Source organism: Eptesicus fuscus, chromosome 8, assembly GCF_027574615.1.
Source record: "Eptesicus fuscus isolate TK198812 chromosome 8, DD_ASM_mEF_20220401, whole genome shotgun sequence".
Lineage (NCBI taxonomy): Eukaryota > Metazoa > Chordata > Mammalia > Chiroptera > Vespertilionidae > Eptesicus > Eptesicus fuscus.
The window spans coordinates 73,448,477-73,464,948 of record NC_072480.1 but is presented as its reverse complement, the minus strand read 5'-3'; the positions used below and the strand labels follow the sequence as shown (position 1 = coordinate 73,464,948).

At 42.5% G+C, this 16,472-nt stretch overlaps 1 protein-coding gene across 1 annotated transcript in view; it reads right to left on the bottom strand.

Annotated features, from left to right (window-relative positions):
• COL4A2 (collagen type IV alpha 2 chain) overlaps positions 1-16,472 on the bottom strand; it is a 183,007-nt gene that overhangs the window by 125,364 nt on the left and 41,171 nt on the right. Inside the window, exon 4 of the mRNA XM_008144016.3 lies at positions 11,003-11,083. Coding sequence (XP_008142238.2) covers positions 11,003-11,083 — 81 coding nt within the window. The remainder of the gene's footprint in view (positions 1-11,002; positions 11,084-16,472) is intronic.

Genomic DNA, 16,472 nt, shown 5'->3' with positions numbered 1-16,472 from the left:
CCAGGAGGGGGCATGCAGGAGGCAGCCAATCAGTGATTCTTTCTCATCATTGATGTTTCTCTCTCTCTCTCTCTCTCTCTCTCTCTCTCTCTCTCCCCCTTCCTTTCTAAATCAATAAAAATAAATAAATCAAAATATTTGTGAGTCTCACCCTCAGTGCAGTGTGCATCCTGGTTGCTTGGATATAAGATTTGCCACTTCTCTAAACTGGGTTGAAAAGAGTAGGATGCTATAAGCAACATAAACAAAAGAAAACTGCTTCCTACAGAATCACAGGATTATGTTTTTGTTGTTGTTGTTGTTCCAAATCTTTGCAAATTCATTCATTCTCAAAGGCCATGGCAATATGTCTTTTACCAAATTTAAGAAGGGCTAGTTTTGACAGAGGTTAAATGTGTGCAACATATAAAAGTAATCTTGGCATTAGGATTCTCTTAAAACATACCTAGTATCTTCACAAGGCTTTAAAGATGCCATTCTCATTACTTAGTGTATTTTCTTAAAAGTAATTACTACCATGCAGAGCTTAAACATACCAGCCCTTTAATTTTTATTACAGAGACACCAACCTCACCGTAGAGTTAATTCATCCTTCTATTGCTTTATTTAAAACAGACTTAAACCAGTTACAGTGCCTTATAAAGACAACAATTTAATAAAAAACATTGATGCTGACAATGCAGCCAAAAACGTATGAGGCCAAAGATATTATTTACCCAGCATTAATTGTTTCCGTTTCATTTTGTTTCCCTTTTTTTTCTTTCTGGTTCCAAGGCCTTAAGATTTGTCTACAAAAACAGTGTTTCTGGATGCAAAAACTTTTGTTCCTATGGCAGGATATTTCATGTCCTCCGGTGGCTAGGAGGAAACAATAAATATAGGGCTTGTATTGGGTTACTGGAGTCAATTCCTGATTCAGTTCTTTGAGAATCCGAACTTCTAGGCTGCACACAGAGGGGAAAGGGACAGGGGTATTTTGACTTTTCTAATCAGTGGGGACATAGGTCCTTTTGAGGGCCTCTTTGTACTTCCCGTATGAGTCAGACATCTGACAACTTGAATGATTTGGTTGTCTACACCACAATAGACGAGTTTGGGTGGGTTGCCAGAGGTTTCAGAATTGCAGGCTGTTCAGGGTCTCAGGTTGTGCAGTTTCTTCAGAAAATTTTGAAATGCCTAAAGCAGTTAAAAATAAATTTATGTTCACCCTATTGCCGTTGATGTCTGCAGCATCTTTGCCATTGGCTATGAAGGAATGGGTGGTTCCCTCTGATTAAAGAAAGTAAAAAGAGGGCAGAAATGAGATGACCCCAGTTTCCTTCTTCCCAAGGCACCCCAGTATGTGTGCGTTTAGGTGGCAAGTTCAAGAGGCCCCTCATTGAAGAAAATGTACTTGGTTTGGTCATTTCTGCCATTTCCCCCTCTGGTTATTATTTTACTATTTCTGGAAGAAAACAAAAAGTAATTCAAAACTTTGCAAAATGATCTATTAGTTTTCTCTTTATTAGAGTAGCAAGCTGATGTAAGAGCACTTAGACGCAAGAGCATTTAGCCTCTAGTACAGACTGTCCAACTCTAAAGGTCATTGGACTTACATTGGACAGGGAAGGTCGTACATTTTTCCACAAGAAGACTCAACCATCTTAGACACTCTTTTCCTATTGGGAGAGGGAAGACAAATTCAGAAAAAAAATTTTCTATTTTCAGTGTAGCTTTTAGAAAGTATACCATGGTTGGTAAGAATTTTGCACTGGTCTCTTTAGAAATCCTGCAATTGTTTACTAAGAATGAATTGGAAGTGAATGAAACGAAACAAAGGTCTTTGAAGACTGGCGTTCCTTGTCTACCAGAAAGGGGAAAATGCTTTAATGCTCTACTTGTCAAAACATTCCATCAAGAGGTAGGAAAAATGAAGGATTTCTAAAAGCAGAGCTTTAGTTTGGTTTAGAAGAACAATAGAAATGCTCATTTCTCTACCTGAGTTTATCAACTGTCTGTTGGTGTCTGTGTGAGGTTTTCCAGTTAAGACACTATTCAGAAATAATAATCATTATCCTAGTTATGTTTTTCTTGAAGCCACAAAAGGCCCTTTCCCCGGAATTTTGTATTTCAGAGAGGAAGGGAGAGGGAGAGAGAGAGAGAAACTGCAATGATGAGAGAGACTCATTGATAGGCTGCTTCCTACATGTCCCACACTAGGAATCTAGCCTGCAACCTGCGCATGTGCTCTGACCAGGAATCGAACCATGACCTCCTGGTTCATAGGTGCATTTCCAGGGTAACAGACACCTCACTAAAGACTTGTTGTGTTTGAGGCATTGAGGTAATTATCTTCCATGAACAACATCTGGAGTCAAGAATGCAGTACAATTTTTCATTATGAAGGAATATGGCATAGGCTGCCACTCAATTTTTTGGGGTGTGTGTGTGTGTGTGTGTCTAGTGTCCATCAGAAGAGGGAGAAATGAATAAATAAAATGTGAAAACACTGAAAATTCATCCTCTGCACCCAGGTGCTAAGACATCAATATGCCGATGTTTCCTTATTAATCATACCTTACCTATCAAATATCTGCTTCACTGCTGTGTCAGGGCAATTTCTGTTCAGATTGATAAACACTAGGCCACAGCCACGGTGACTGATCTTCACCAATGACTTTCAGGATTCCTGTTATTTAACAATGTGTTTTGCTGGTAGGAAACGACAGAATCCAGGGTGAAGTCTGTCATGCTTCAGATGAAGGAAATGATGATTTCAATAGTCATGGGAATCAGTTTTTCCCCTAACCACTGACTTTGTCTTTAATGATGCCCTTTAAGTTCATTCACTGAGGCAGTAATAAAATTTCATCCTTTTGTATGAGCGCCAAACTGGCCCGTTTTCCATCAAATCTGGGGAATGTTATAATGGTCCTTTTGAAATGAAACATTTATAATTGCCTCTATTTCCCCAGCTGCATAATGAACTCATTTCTACAACAGTTTATTAAACAAATCCAACTTTAAGAAAATGCTTACTTAATCTAGCAGAAAAGAAAGCAAGAGAGACGTTACATTCTGAAGCTATGGACTGGATTACCAAAGGTCTGGAGAAACCAGACAAGAAGTTTTCAGAAGGGAAATGCCCTGATCAGGGTTCAAGTTGGAAAAGCAAAAAATACAACTTCCCCAAGAGGCCATGCAATAAGTGGAGGATGAGGTGACAAACCAGTTAAGAAAATTTTCCTGTCTGGCTGATTGACACATCTGCATATACACCACTTCCAATGTGCTCTATATATTTTTTAAGGTAACATCCTTTTTGTAAAGACCATAAACCCAGCAGGTACAAAATCTTGGTTTATTTTCATGAAATCTTGACTTTTTATTGTGTATTATTTTTGTCTAGGATGTGAGATCCAGAACATTCTTACCTATTCACTATAAGTTTTTGTCTCTTTCTTCCACTCTCCACACTCAATAGAATTGGAATCTTCAATATGGGAGCCACTGGCCATGTGGGGTATTTAATTTGAATTTGAATTAACTAAGAGTAAATAACATTTAAGAATTCAGTCGTCCATTTCACTAGCCACACTTCAAAGGCTCAACTAGCCTTGGTGAAGAGTCTAGATAAAGAACATTTCCATCTTTGCAGAAAATTCCATTGGAGAGCACAGTGCTAGAATACCAGCTCAAAAAGATTAGCCTGGCCCAGTATGGCTCCATGGTTGAGCATTAACCTATGAACCAGGAGGTCAAGGTTCAATTCCAGGTCAGGGAACATGCCTGGATTACAGGCTCAATAGGGGGCATGCAGGAGGCAGCAGATCAATGTTTCTATCTCTCCCTCTCCCTTCCTCCCTTTTTTATTAAAGAAAATCCTACCTAATAAAGAGGGAATATGCAAATATACCATCAAAATGTAACAAGATGGCTGTGTCCACAGCAGAGGCCGAGTACCCATAAGGAGCCTTAATGAGCAATCAGCAGGGACCTGAGGCTGGCGCTGGGCCGGGGCAGGGGACCTGAGGCTGTGACCCCCGCCTGGTGGGGCTTGACAGGGGACCTGAGGCCATGCCCCCTTCCCCCCCGCCCCCCGCCCCGGCGCCAGGCCAGGGGACCTCAGGCTGCACCCCCCGCCTGGCAGGGCTTGATGGGGCACCTGAGGCCGAACCCCTCTCCCGTCCATGGGGCTTGATGGGGGAACCTATGGCCGCGCACCCCACCCGGTGCTGGGCTGGGGAACCTGAGGCTGCACCCCCCCACCTGGCAGGGCTTGACGGGGGACCTCAGGCCGCACCCCCTGCCCCAGGCCATGGGACCTGAGGCCGCGCCCCCCACCCAGCAGGGCTTGATGGGGTTGGGGCCGGCCAGGTCTGAATCTAGCCCAATGGGGGTGGAGCCGGCCGGGTCTGGGTCTTGTGCGATTTTGAGGCGCATGTGGGTGGGTGGGGACTTGACTCTGGTTCCCGTGGCGCACCCCAGACTCTGACAGGAGGAAGATTTTCATATACATTTTACTAATTTTCTTTCATCTCTGACACTTCTATTATAGAGAAAGGGCGAATAGCAATATTAAAATATTTCCTTTAATTAATTCCTTTTTAATGTGCACGAATTTCGTGCACTGGGTCACTAGTAAAAAAAAGGTTAGGGATAGTGATTGCTTTGCTTAGTTCTGGATTCCTGGTGCCTAGATGGGGCCTACCTTATGAGCGATGTGCAATCAATATCTGCTGAATGAATACATTTGTTTTTAAATTCTTAATAGCCAACTACTTAGCCTTTACAAGGGGCCTTCCCTGCCTGGAGAGCTCTGTGGCATAGTAAATTATAAATCACCTAACTTTTCTAAAGAAGTTTCCCGAGTGGCTTCTGATCTCACTCAGTCAGACGGTCTCTAAGGCTCTTACCCAATATTCTTGTTGTCCTGACCTTCTCTCTGGAACCTCACCTTCCCTGAGTCTCTCCTTCCTCGCTCTGCTAGAGCCACACTGGCTTCTTCGCTGTCCCTTAAACACACCAGGCACACCCTTATCTCAGGGCCTCTGCTGTTCAGGGAGTCCTTAGACAAGTGCCTTGCACACGGATGATAGAAAAAACAACAACATATTTGAGTGTTGAAGAAATGTGAAATTCCATTGCTAGCAGGAAGGTGGGTTCTTCCTACAATGGCAGACATAAAAGAAAATATCACTTTAAAAACACATCACCAGATGTGATGTACAAGTTAGGTGGGCACTGTCCAAATCTGCTGACATACTATTTTCCCTGTAGAAAAGAACCAAGTCACCGAGTTGCTGCAGCTACTGCGGCATTGGCCCAGCCAGATCCACTGTTGTTCCCAAGGCACACTAAAAATAACCAACGATTTTGAAAGTGGTTGGGAGCTATGTGTAGACAAGGGTTATAAAAGCCCGGAAACCAGGCGGAATTTCTACTATTTCGGAATAATTCTTTGCCTTTTCTGGGCTGTGATAGTGCATAAAATATTGGAGAGGACTTCCCTTAAGTATGCTGAGCATATACCATTAAAAACTGTGTGCCTGGAACAAAGCAGCTGGTTTGAAAAGAGGCCTGCCCCAGGAGCACTGGAGTTTTTATTCGACACTTGCAAGTATCATCAAATAATGAAGATAGAGGGCCACACTGCATATGGAAACCTATGGGACTTACAGACCGCACACAGTACATACATTCTGAACTGAATATCTCTCCATAGCATCACAATGGTCTACCAGTTTTCGGATTTATATTGAGCCATTTCAAATAAAAATTCAATTTTACTTTGAAATCTTGGTTATACACATTTAAGGGTAAAGGTTATGGTTAGCAATACACAAGAGAAGATACTATTATTAGCAAGACTACATCTCACCTTAGAGAGAAGAGCTTGCCAATCACTTGCTGTTCATAGCTGCTCTAGGGGGGCCCCCCCCCCAGTCCTTTCCCTGAGGCTAGGGGCTGCTTCTGTCATCTCTTGGTTGCTACCCATCTGAGCTGACAGGGAGGGCCAAAGGCAATTTTCTTGGGTCCCCATTCACCCATCTCCACCCACCTCCAAGAGCTGTCTGCTCACTCTTCCCTTTGCTTCCCCTTCCACTCAGTTTCTCTGGTTTCTTTCACTTTATATTGTTGAATTTAAGAACTCTTGTGAGGTTAAGAATTATTCCCTCACACTTTGTACAGAGTCCAGGGACCCACAGACTGTGGGAAACTCAAGCAACAGCTAAAGATAACTTGTACCAAGCACTCAGTCATTGCTTAAGAGAGTGAGTTTATCAACTGCAACCTTCTGGGAGTGTTAGTCTCCAGTTTTATGGCTCATGTTGTCAAGCCCCTGGAGGGTGAATGTGGGTTGGATGACTACTGAGGGATGGGGAAGATGACAATGAACTCATTCAAGGATACGTTTATTGATTTTTAGAGAGAGAGAGAGAGAGAAACCAATGTGAGAGAGAAACATCAATCCGTTACCTCCTGTAAGTGCCCCTACAGAGGACTGAATTAAACCCACAACCTTTTTGGTGTACAGGATAACACTCCAACCAACTGAGCCACCCAGCTGGGGCATTTTTGAAATATGATTGCCTAGGAAAACAGGTGCCTTGTAAAGGCTGATGTCATTAACAAGTTGAAATTACCTATCTGATCTGAGTTTAGGGTCAAAAACCAAAAAAAGTTGGGGAGAACAGGAACCTGCCTAAGTAATTGAAATAATAAATTAAAATTGACCTCAGTTGAAAAAATCTGAGAATCTGACAACGTTTTACATGAGCTAATGTGCAAAGGCATGTATTTATAAAGGATTATGTACTGCTATGAACATAAATGACATCTTTTTACGATGCTGTTGGTTTTTAAGTTAAGCTTCCTAATGCACATTAAATTTGCACTGGGTAAACAAAACAAAGCTAACAATAACAAAAATGTGCAAAGGCAAAGATTTTATTTGTCTAATCAATGCTTCACCTGCTCTCTCTGTTTTCCATACTATTGACCTTTATATAATACGGTGGCAGTCCCTCTGCTTCAGTAGAAATTCTATAACATAAAGTCAATCTAATGCATTCCATTCAACCACCTTCCATCTTCATAGTGTATAAAGAAAGAAATAAGAAAAAGAATAGCAACAGATAAGAGGGCCGGACAGCTTCTCTGGTATTGACGACTGTATGATATTTCCTGGTGGAGAAAGTCTGGGAAGTTAGTTCATTGACGTCCTTTGTGCATATCACCCTGTGTAGTATCAGGGAAATAGGACTTATAATTTTTATTTTTTAAAATTTAAAAAAATATATATTTTATTGTTTTTTTTTACAGAGAGGAAGGGAGAGGGATAGAGAGTTAGAAACACCGATGATAGAGAAACATCGATCAGCTGCCTCCTGCACACCCCCTACTGGGGATGTGCCCGCAACCAAGGTACATGCCCTTGACCAGAATCGAACCCGGGACCCCTCAGTCCGCAGGCCGACGCTCTATCCACTGAGCCAAACCGGCCAGGGCAGGACTTATAATTTTTAAATACTCTAATGTGCCTCATAGAAATGATTTGAGATACAGACCCTCCAACAACAATAAAGACTGAAATCATTTCTTGAAGTTATTTTTTTTTTAAATTCACCAAGCAACTGAAGAGGTGGTTAGAGAATTGGCTAGGGATTCATAACTCCTGAGAACAGAGACAAAGCTCTTTTCATCTCTGCCTGTGTCCCTCCCACCACCCTGGAGAATCCCCTTCCTATAGGTTAACATCTGGCAAGAGGAATATATAGACACAAAAGATTACTGTATTGGAAAAAGAACTCATCAACAAGTCCAAAAAAACCTGAGAGTTTTGTTCTGAATCCAGATTAGAACAAATCACTTCCCCCCCAATGTCAATGTCCTCCTACCATCCTGTGTGCATTAGAGGACTCAGGCTAGATCATCTAGCTCTGAGCAGGGAGTGAGGACTGCACAGACAGCTGGGCCGCAGTGCCTGCCTCTTCCTACTCCAGCTTCTGGCTTACTGGGATTATCCATGTGTAGCTCTGCCTGTGAGAAACAATTCTCTCCCTAGGACAATAGCCCATCAACTTACTCAGGGGTGGAGAATCAGGCTCGATACATTTTACACAGAGCTTATTCATTCAGTAACATGAGACTTCATTTGGAATGGGAATCCATACTACATTTGTGATTTTTGCTTAGAGTCCAAAAGTTATCCAGTAACATACAGTTTCTGATGTTGGCTGTCACCATGGCGAGGAACAAATGAACTCTACCCCATGACCAAATAAGGCCGAGCTAGCCAAGTGCTTGGGGAGTGGAGAGCTCTGCAGCCAGGCATTGTCATCGCTGCTACAGTAGCACCGTGGGGAAAATATATAGCAAGGGACCCCAGGGGAAGCTGTGGGAAAGAACAAACTCTGCACACAGCTCCCCGAACAGCAAAATCCATCCAACTGCTATTTTTATGCATTACATTACTTTAAAAAATTACCATCAAGCCACAAGTAGGACAGAAATAGCCCTGCTTTCTATAGGAATGCACTTAGGTAAATTTGTCCATCCACAAATATTTAATACACATACCATGCCAGGTTTGTAGAACTGCAAAAGACACTACATCTTAATAAACGATTTAATGAAGTATATGCAACTGTCCTAACAATAAATATCTTCAGTAATATACTTGACTTACCCCATAGAAAATTATAAATGACATCATTTATCTCTCCTCGGTAGGTTTTTTTCTTACCTTTTACCATGAGTCATTTCCATCATCTTATTGGTTAATACTCAATGGCACACCTGAATCAACTGGGCAGCCTTGGGTACTGGCTGATAACACAACCCAACTTGGATCTGTATGGTCCAATCACAGGGTGAGTCTAGGTCCAACATCAATGACAGTGTGAACCATTAAGCAGTGTGAAGAGAAGAGCCATCTGAACACTGTGGGCAGTGGATCCTGCAGGCCAGGCCCCAAAGCGGGGTACCATTGGCTCTGTCTCTTGAACAAACTATTCAGACAACTGCCAAATCTCCACTGAATTCGGTCAGTATTAATAACTTGTCTGAATATAGGAGAGTCAAGTCCACAGTGGGTTCTGGGTTACTCTCGTTAATCAAATTAAACCAGAAGGTCTCAAGTTTCTACATTACTTGGCAACAATATATAGGAACAGACTCAAAGTATTTTCTTGATTAGGGACGATAGGAAGTAAAAAGGTTTCAATGCCTGTACTGGACACTCACTACATTAGAAAGACACAGGGGTCCTTAGAAATTTTCCTTTTAATAACGCCTTTGAAAAGACCGTTGGCATTTTAATAAAAGTATATTGCTGCGCAGATGGCATTATCTATTGAAATAATCAGAGAAAGCTAGCTTTACTGAAGAACAAAGTTCTTGTAAAAGCATCATGGGAAATGTTAATGTATTGGTTCTGCATTAAATAATTGTACAAAGTGAAAAGAATAGACCCAGTATGACTTTCTGCTCCATTTGTTTGGGTTCTGTTTGGCTGATCACATGGAGAAGAATGTGAAATCCCTCTAGAGTCGAGCGAACTCCCACACAGGCGAGTCTCACAGATATTTGTATACCACTCATTTATCTTCCCTGTGCCCATATAAGGCTGAGCCAGCTAAGAGCTGAGGGAGGGGAGATGCTGCAGTCAGACATTTTCATCATTGCTCCAGAGCATCGCTGGGAAAATCTATAGCAAGGGACCCCAGGGGCATTTTAAATCTCATGAAATGGCTTTCATATTTAAAAAACAAACAAACTTATTCTTGTGAAATGCTGATAAAGGACCTTCAACTAGAAATTCCTACAGTGTAAAGTCCCCCGCTCCAAACACAGGAACCCACGAGGAAAACAAGAACAACAACAACAAGCTGTTTTGAGGACTGCAGCTCATGGGAACACAGTGCATGGAGATGCAAGCTTGGATGTAGCGGCAAGACGCTCCTCAATGGTGACCTTTGCTATTAAAAAATGATGAGTCACATGGTATTCAATACAACCACCACATTTATAAAGGGGTTCCCTATTATAAGTCTTACTTATTTGATTTTTGGAGAGGACTCAGGTAGGAGAGGATGTATGGGAACACCCAGCCAAAGAGCCCAAGCTCTGGGGGGTGGGGATGGGAAAAGCTACTTTAGAAACTGACTGCAGGATTCCCGTTGGTGAAACTCATTGGGGACACCTAAGGGCTGCAATCATTTCTGTTTCCAATGAGAGGGCAATGCTGGCAAGAATTCCTAATTGTCTCTCACAACCTGGCATCGGACAAGCGTGGGTCCGAGAGGAAAACGCAGGATTCCAAGGCATAAAGACTCAAAAGGCTCTGTGTCCTAAAACAAAATGCTGCTGCCCACACCACCACACATCAACCTGGGCTTAAGCATATAAATATAAACAGTGTCTTTTTAAAATCAGCAATGCCAAGACCCAACATCAGCTTTAATGGAAACGGAATGAGAGGCCAATCACTTTGCTTGACCATATTAGTTTAAACTCTACCAGGTGTTATGATAATAATTTGGGGTGACCATTTTTTTCTCTTACTATCTATGAAATGGGCTACATAAAGGACATTCAGAAAGTGAGTAGAATAATTTAAACAGAATTGGTATGAGGTTGGTGCTCTCTAGTTTGAATATCTATTCTGCAGTATGAATGCAACCCTGTTTTCTCTATGTAATATTGTTATAAAACATATATTTATGTACAACATAGTAAGTATAAAAATAATTGCATTATACACATACATACACAGACATATGTATTCATAGCAACGAGTAAGAGAAAAGATGCTTAAGAAAGTTAGCATTATTCTCAATTTATTAAGGGAGTAGTATAAATTGATCCCAATTCGCATTATATTGTTTGTTCCAGTGGAGAAGAACATGTCTATATTATATTTCTTAGGAAAGTATGCAACTGACTTAACCAGGCAATTTAAGGCACTCTCATTTACAACGGGAGTCTAAGGAAGATAACATTTCTTGCAATGACTTACCCGCCCTCCTTTCTCAGGGTAGCACTGGCAGCCCCCGCTGCAGTCTCTCCCTCCACAGGGCTCATCAAACTTCTTCACACCCTGCAAACATAAAACACAAAGCAAAGAGAAGGTTACGTAAAATACTCAACTATAATACATATCCTAATGCTACCTGTTGAGAGCACTTCCGATTCGAACAACTATCTATTCGTTCACAACAAACAGACTTTAATTTTCAGAGCAGTTTTAGGTCCACAGCAAAAGGTACAGAGATTTCCCATATAACCCCTGCCCCCACATGCACAGTTTTCCCCATTATCAACATTCCCTCCACCAGAGTGAGGCATTTGTTAAAAATCTATGAACCTACAATGGCTTCTCATTATCATCCAAAGTCACAGTTTACATTAAGGGCACTCTTAGTATTGCCCACTGCATGGTCAATAAGCCTTTTTTCAGTGCCTACTAAGGGCCAGATGTCAAGCTAGATCCCGGGGCTGGAAAGTCAAGTAGAAGATCCCCTGAATCCAGGGATTCCACGTGAAGTTAACCCATAAGGACGCTTTGTGTTAAGAGCTTTAGTATGAAGGAGAATCTCCAGGCATATAAAAAGCACCCTTCGTTCTGCCTGGAAATGTGGGGGATTCATCCTGGAGATGTTCAAGGTTAAAGTTAAATATGGCAGGGCAACGCTGGGCCCCCATCCCACAACACAGACCCTGGTGGACTAAAGGGAGGGGGGTTCTGAAGAGGAGGCAGAACTTGCAAATACACCGGATAGGATGACAAACCCTCATTTCCATCACATAGGTACCCTGACATCTGTGGTGTTCCCACTGCAGAGGAAAGCCCATTTTCTTCCCCTCACTCGGTGAGCAAGGCTCATGGGCAGTAAGAGAGCTGGGGGTTTGGGAGAAGTATTTATTTAGTCAGGTTGGGTGGCATAATGGTACTTTTAATCATATACTGAGCTATAAGTCTTTAACGAGTTGAGTAGATAATTTGAAAGAGTTCTCTAGCTGGACAATGCCAACCAGAATTAGGGGAAAGAGGTGTTTTTTGCCCTTGATGTAGTTTTCAGGTAAAATATGGACTTGGAGACTGGACTATGTCTGAGTTCTCCATTTCAGACTCCGTTCACAGTACTACATATTTTGAGCAGGAAATGACAATTGGGTTGGCCCTTTTCTCTCTCCTCTCTGGTTAGCCAAGCCCTGCCCTCCTCCTCCCCCTCTAACCTCCCCTCTACCCACCCCCCACCAAGGTGAGTTAGTCCAGCTGTTCACAGGAGAATCTGCTGTCTGGCTACTCATCCTTGTCACCTTCATCAAGACTGCCCATCAGCAGGCACTTATACTCAAGGGACGCTGGGCACAGTTAGCTTCTGGTGTGCACTGAGCCAAATGCTAATATGCAAGCAACACTCCCCAGACAACAGAACCCACTCCAACTTTAAACAGAACTTCATTTTACCACAGATCTTCCATTCTCTTCTGAATTAAGTCTCAATGACTAAACAGAATGGCCATGTAGGAACACTCTCTGTAAGTTTTTCTATCTGTTTTTCATGCTAGCATCTTCCCCGTTCCTGGCACGGTACTGAATGTTCACATGGAAATGCTGATGTTTTACCTGGCTGCCTCTGTAACTCCTGCTAGCACGGCCCTCCTGAATGTTCAACCTCAGATGGGTACACAAGCAAACTCAGACTCGAAGCCATCTGGCCAGAGTTTACCTTACACCTCAATAACTACTCAGTGTTCTTCTTGTAGAGAGGTCTCATTGAAAGTTTCATTTTTTGTGTGTTTTAATTGTAATTCCTTACCTAATCTAATATCAGTCACTACTTTAAAGAATTAAAAAAAAATCTGAAGATTTCAGATCCTGCAAAGAAACCAGTACCTGGAAAGCCTTCTGAATCTCCTTTTGGTTATCTGGCCTGAGTGAGGCAATGAAACAGCATGAGTTCCACAGAGTAAGAGTAAACACACAGAGAATCCTTTCATGCCATCAAAATAGGGTTCTAGGTATTTTCCAATTTTCATGACTTCAATGTTTATCTATGTGGGGCAGGGGTTCATTTTGAAATTCCATGGTTTTGAATATTTGGTTTTTATATTAGGTAAATCAAGCTCCAGGCTAAGCCGGGTTTTATGAACTACCCTTAGCACCAAAGAGAGAAGTCTATATGGACTGCCCTATTTACACTTTGTATTACATATGACTGTGGCATGAATAGGTATGTTTGCAGGTATCCCTGGTTCATGCAATAATTCACTTAGCAGTTTTTGGAAAGGGTAGGGGGACTCCTCAGTCTAATGGGTGAAGCATAAACTCATATTATCCATCTGCTACTCTTAGTTTTGATTTTAAAGCCACTTGCCAAGTCCTTGTGTGTAAAATCAATGGTTAAAATGATTTTAATGGTTTCAAATTGATCCAACAGACTCTCTATTCTAGGCTTAGGCTATGCGCTGGATTTAGTTATAGAAATGAGTTCTTCATAATCTGCTTGAAATTTAATAGTGCTTCTTTGCTTTTGGAACTAAGACTTGAAGGGTCGATAACTCCCGGTCTCAACACTTTTTCAACTGTGTGTCAATGGCTCAGATATTCTTTCTCAGGAGGAGGAATAAATCGTCAAGAGGTAGCCCTCCACCTTACAAGCCACAGACAATTTCTATAATAAAATTCTAGCCCCGTGTGTGTGTTGTTTGTGTGTATGTGTACGTGTCTATGTGTGATGTAATGTGGGGTGTGTGTGTTTTCTCATCAGCATCTTACATATACTACAGAGGGACTCTTATGAATTCCAAATCTACAAGAGCCCTAAGTATTGGAATGCCAGATCTCCGGATGAACAGAATTATTTACTTTACTAGGGCAGGGCATGTGTTCCAGACGTCTCTTAAAGACTGAACAAGTTTCAGACCTGAGCCTCTGCATTCCCCTGTTGGGATCTGGGCTCTGGAACAGTCTCAGGATATGAATGCTCTTCTGAGGACCTTGGATGAGGAGTGTGTGAACTGCTCTTTGGCATCCTTGTCTGTGTCCCAGCCCCCACCCCACTCCCAACAGAAGAATATTAAAAGCTCACAGCAACCACTGCCCATGTTCTAGGCCCTTTCATCTACCCTTGCTTTTATTACTCAGCACAACTCACAGACAAAGCATGATCCTTCTTGTCAATTCCTTAATAAAGATGACTAGTTTCCTCCTACCCTATATCCACCTCAAGGGTCTGCCTACCACCCTCAAAGGTGACAAGCTGGCCCTGGTCCAGATCTTTAACTCCAGGAAGGCATGCTCTCACCTGTATGGCCAGGCTCTCTCAGAAACATCAACTAAATCCTCCAATAGTTTCTCACTTCAAATCTGCATTCCCATTGGAGCACTGTGTAGAGCAACATTCCAAAACCATGCTTTCCCAAGGCCTCCTACAGATCAGTGAGGTCACCGTCTAGGCATCTAAGGAGATACAGTTCCCAGGGCAGGAGGCTCCCACAGACCCTGCTTAAGGTGTGGAGAGTGTCCACTGTCATGGACCACGCCCTAGCCTTTCGACTGAGCTGGCCCAAACTCTCCCCCTTGTTTTGAGGTCCTTCATCATGGGGCAGAAAAGGGCCCATGGTCCAATGAGACCAATTATGCTGAAGATCTGTGAAAATTGGTAAAGGCTCCAACCCCCTGGAGAATGCTGGACTCTAACATGCACAAGTCCTATGGCCTCATATTCACACAGAAACTGCTCCCATGCAGCCTCTGGCACCACAAAGAAGCCTATGCCACATGCTCCCCAGCTTTGAGTGTTTAGGGGTACACTTTCCTTCAGCTCCACCAGGGAGAGATCACTTAACTCCCCCAGTTCCAAACTAATATGACAGCTGGAAGGGTCTGGAGGATAACTCATCCACTCTTCCACTTTGCAAATTCATTCATTCATTCATTCATTCATTCATTCATTCTTCACTGAATTTTTACTTGGGGCGATATGCTGTGCTGAGCCATGGATATTAAGTAGGGAATAGATAATTTAAACAAACTGACAAGAAAATTATGTAAACGAACAATGAAACCTACATAATTTAAATTGTGGTGAGTACCATTAAAATCATACCAGATAACCGACCAACAGGACTACCTTAGCCAGGATTCTTTCACTTGGGCTCCACTGTACTCCCTTCTTACGGGCCTATTCACAAAGAAGGACCTCCTGCTGCCTGACCTGAGGCCCTCGCTACTGCTACCAAGGGGAGAGTCAGAGAACCACTCCCCTCTAGGCCCAGGAAAGCAATACCTCTGGATTATTATCATTAGGAAACCAGGAGTCTCTTGGACTGGAGTGAATTTGAACCCTTCTTCTTATAACCCTCAGGATGCCCTTACATAGCCTTATCCCCCAACTCCTGTCTCAGGACTCAACTTCAATCCACTGCCACTTCATAATCCAGGAAAAAGACAATTTACAGGTGCGGGACATCCTCAGTCCTCGTTGCTCAATTGAAGCCATCTCAATTGCTACCAAAATATGTGACCATTTCAAAATGTGACTCTAACTTCCAAGCTATGGAAGGAGTTTGACTGGAGGGATTAATCATTAATTTCTTCAGCAAATGAATGAACATTCACTGAGGACCTGTAAGTGCTCCCATCTTGGCAGCTATCTGGTCACCCACCAACCTAAAGACTAGGCCCCACTGGCCTCACCTGCTCCTTCCTGAAAAAGTAGAGGAATTAAGAAAGTTGCAGACTTAGGGAAAGGGATGTTCATTTTGATATCATTGTAAGCTTTTGACATCTCAGAAAGTACTATGGGACTGCTAGTAGTTTTGAAAAATAAATGTGAATTATAAGTTTTGGAAAATAAGATAGAAAGCAGCTTAGACATACGCAGCATAGTAGACTGGGAGTATCTCTGGGCTATACCTGTAAAGATGAAGAACGGGTAATCCCTGAAACAATTAATATTGGCAAGGGAGAGTGGAGTGGAGAGAGCCGTGGACACTTAAGAAATGAGAAGGACTGAGAGTGCATGGTGAAGACAATGAACAAAGAGTTTGAGGGATATTTGCCTGAAAATAGTATCACCACTGAAATGGGAGAGGGGAGAAAGAGAGAAGGAAGGTTGATTGATTAGAGGCAGGGGCTCAGACACAACAGCAAAGAGGTAATCAATCAATCCATGCTTGAAACACTGCTGTTCTGCATCTAGACCATTTAAACTCCCAGTGCGGTGTGTGGATGCAACAGCAGCATTACCTGGGCACTCGTTAGAATTGCAGACCCCACCTCAGATTGATTGGATCAGAACCGGCTTTCTAACAGAATTTCCAGGTAAGCACCTTGAAGTGTGTAGAGCACTGCACTAGATTAATAGACTGGCATTGTGAAGAGACGTTGTTCAGAGACAATGGGAGAGCAGCAAACCACTGAGCCATCTCCTTTAATGGAATAGAAAGCAGTAGTTCGTAAGAATTCAGTGTGTTCC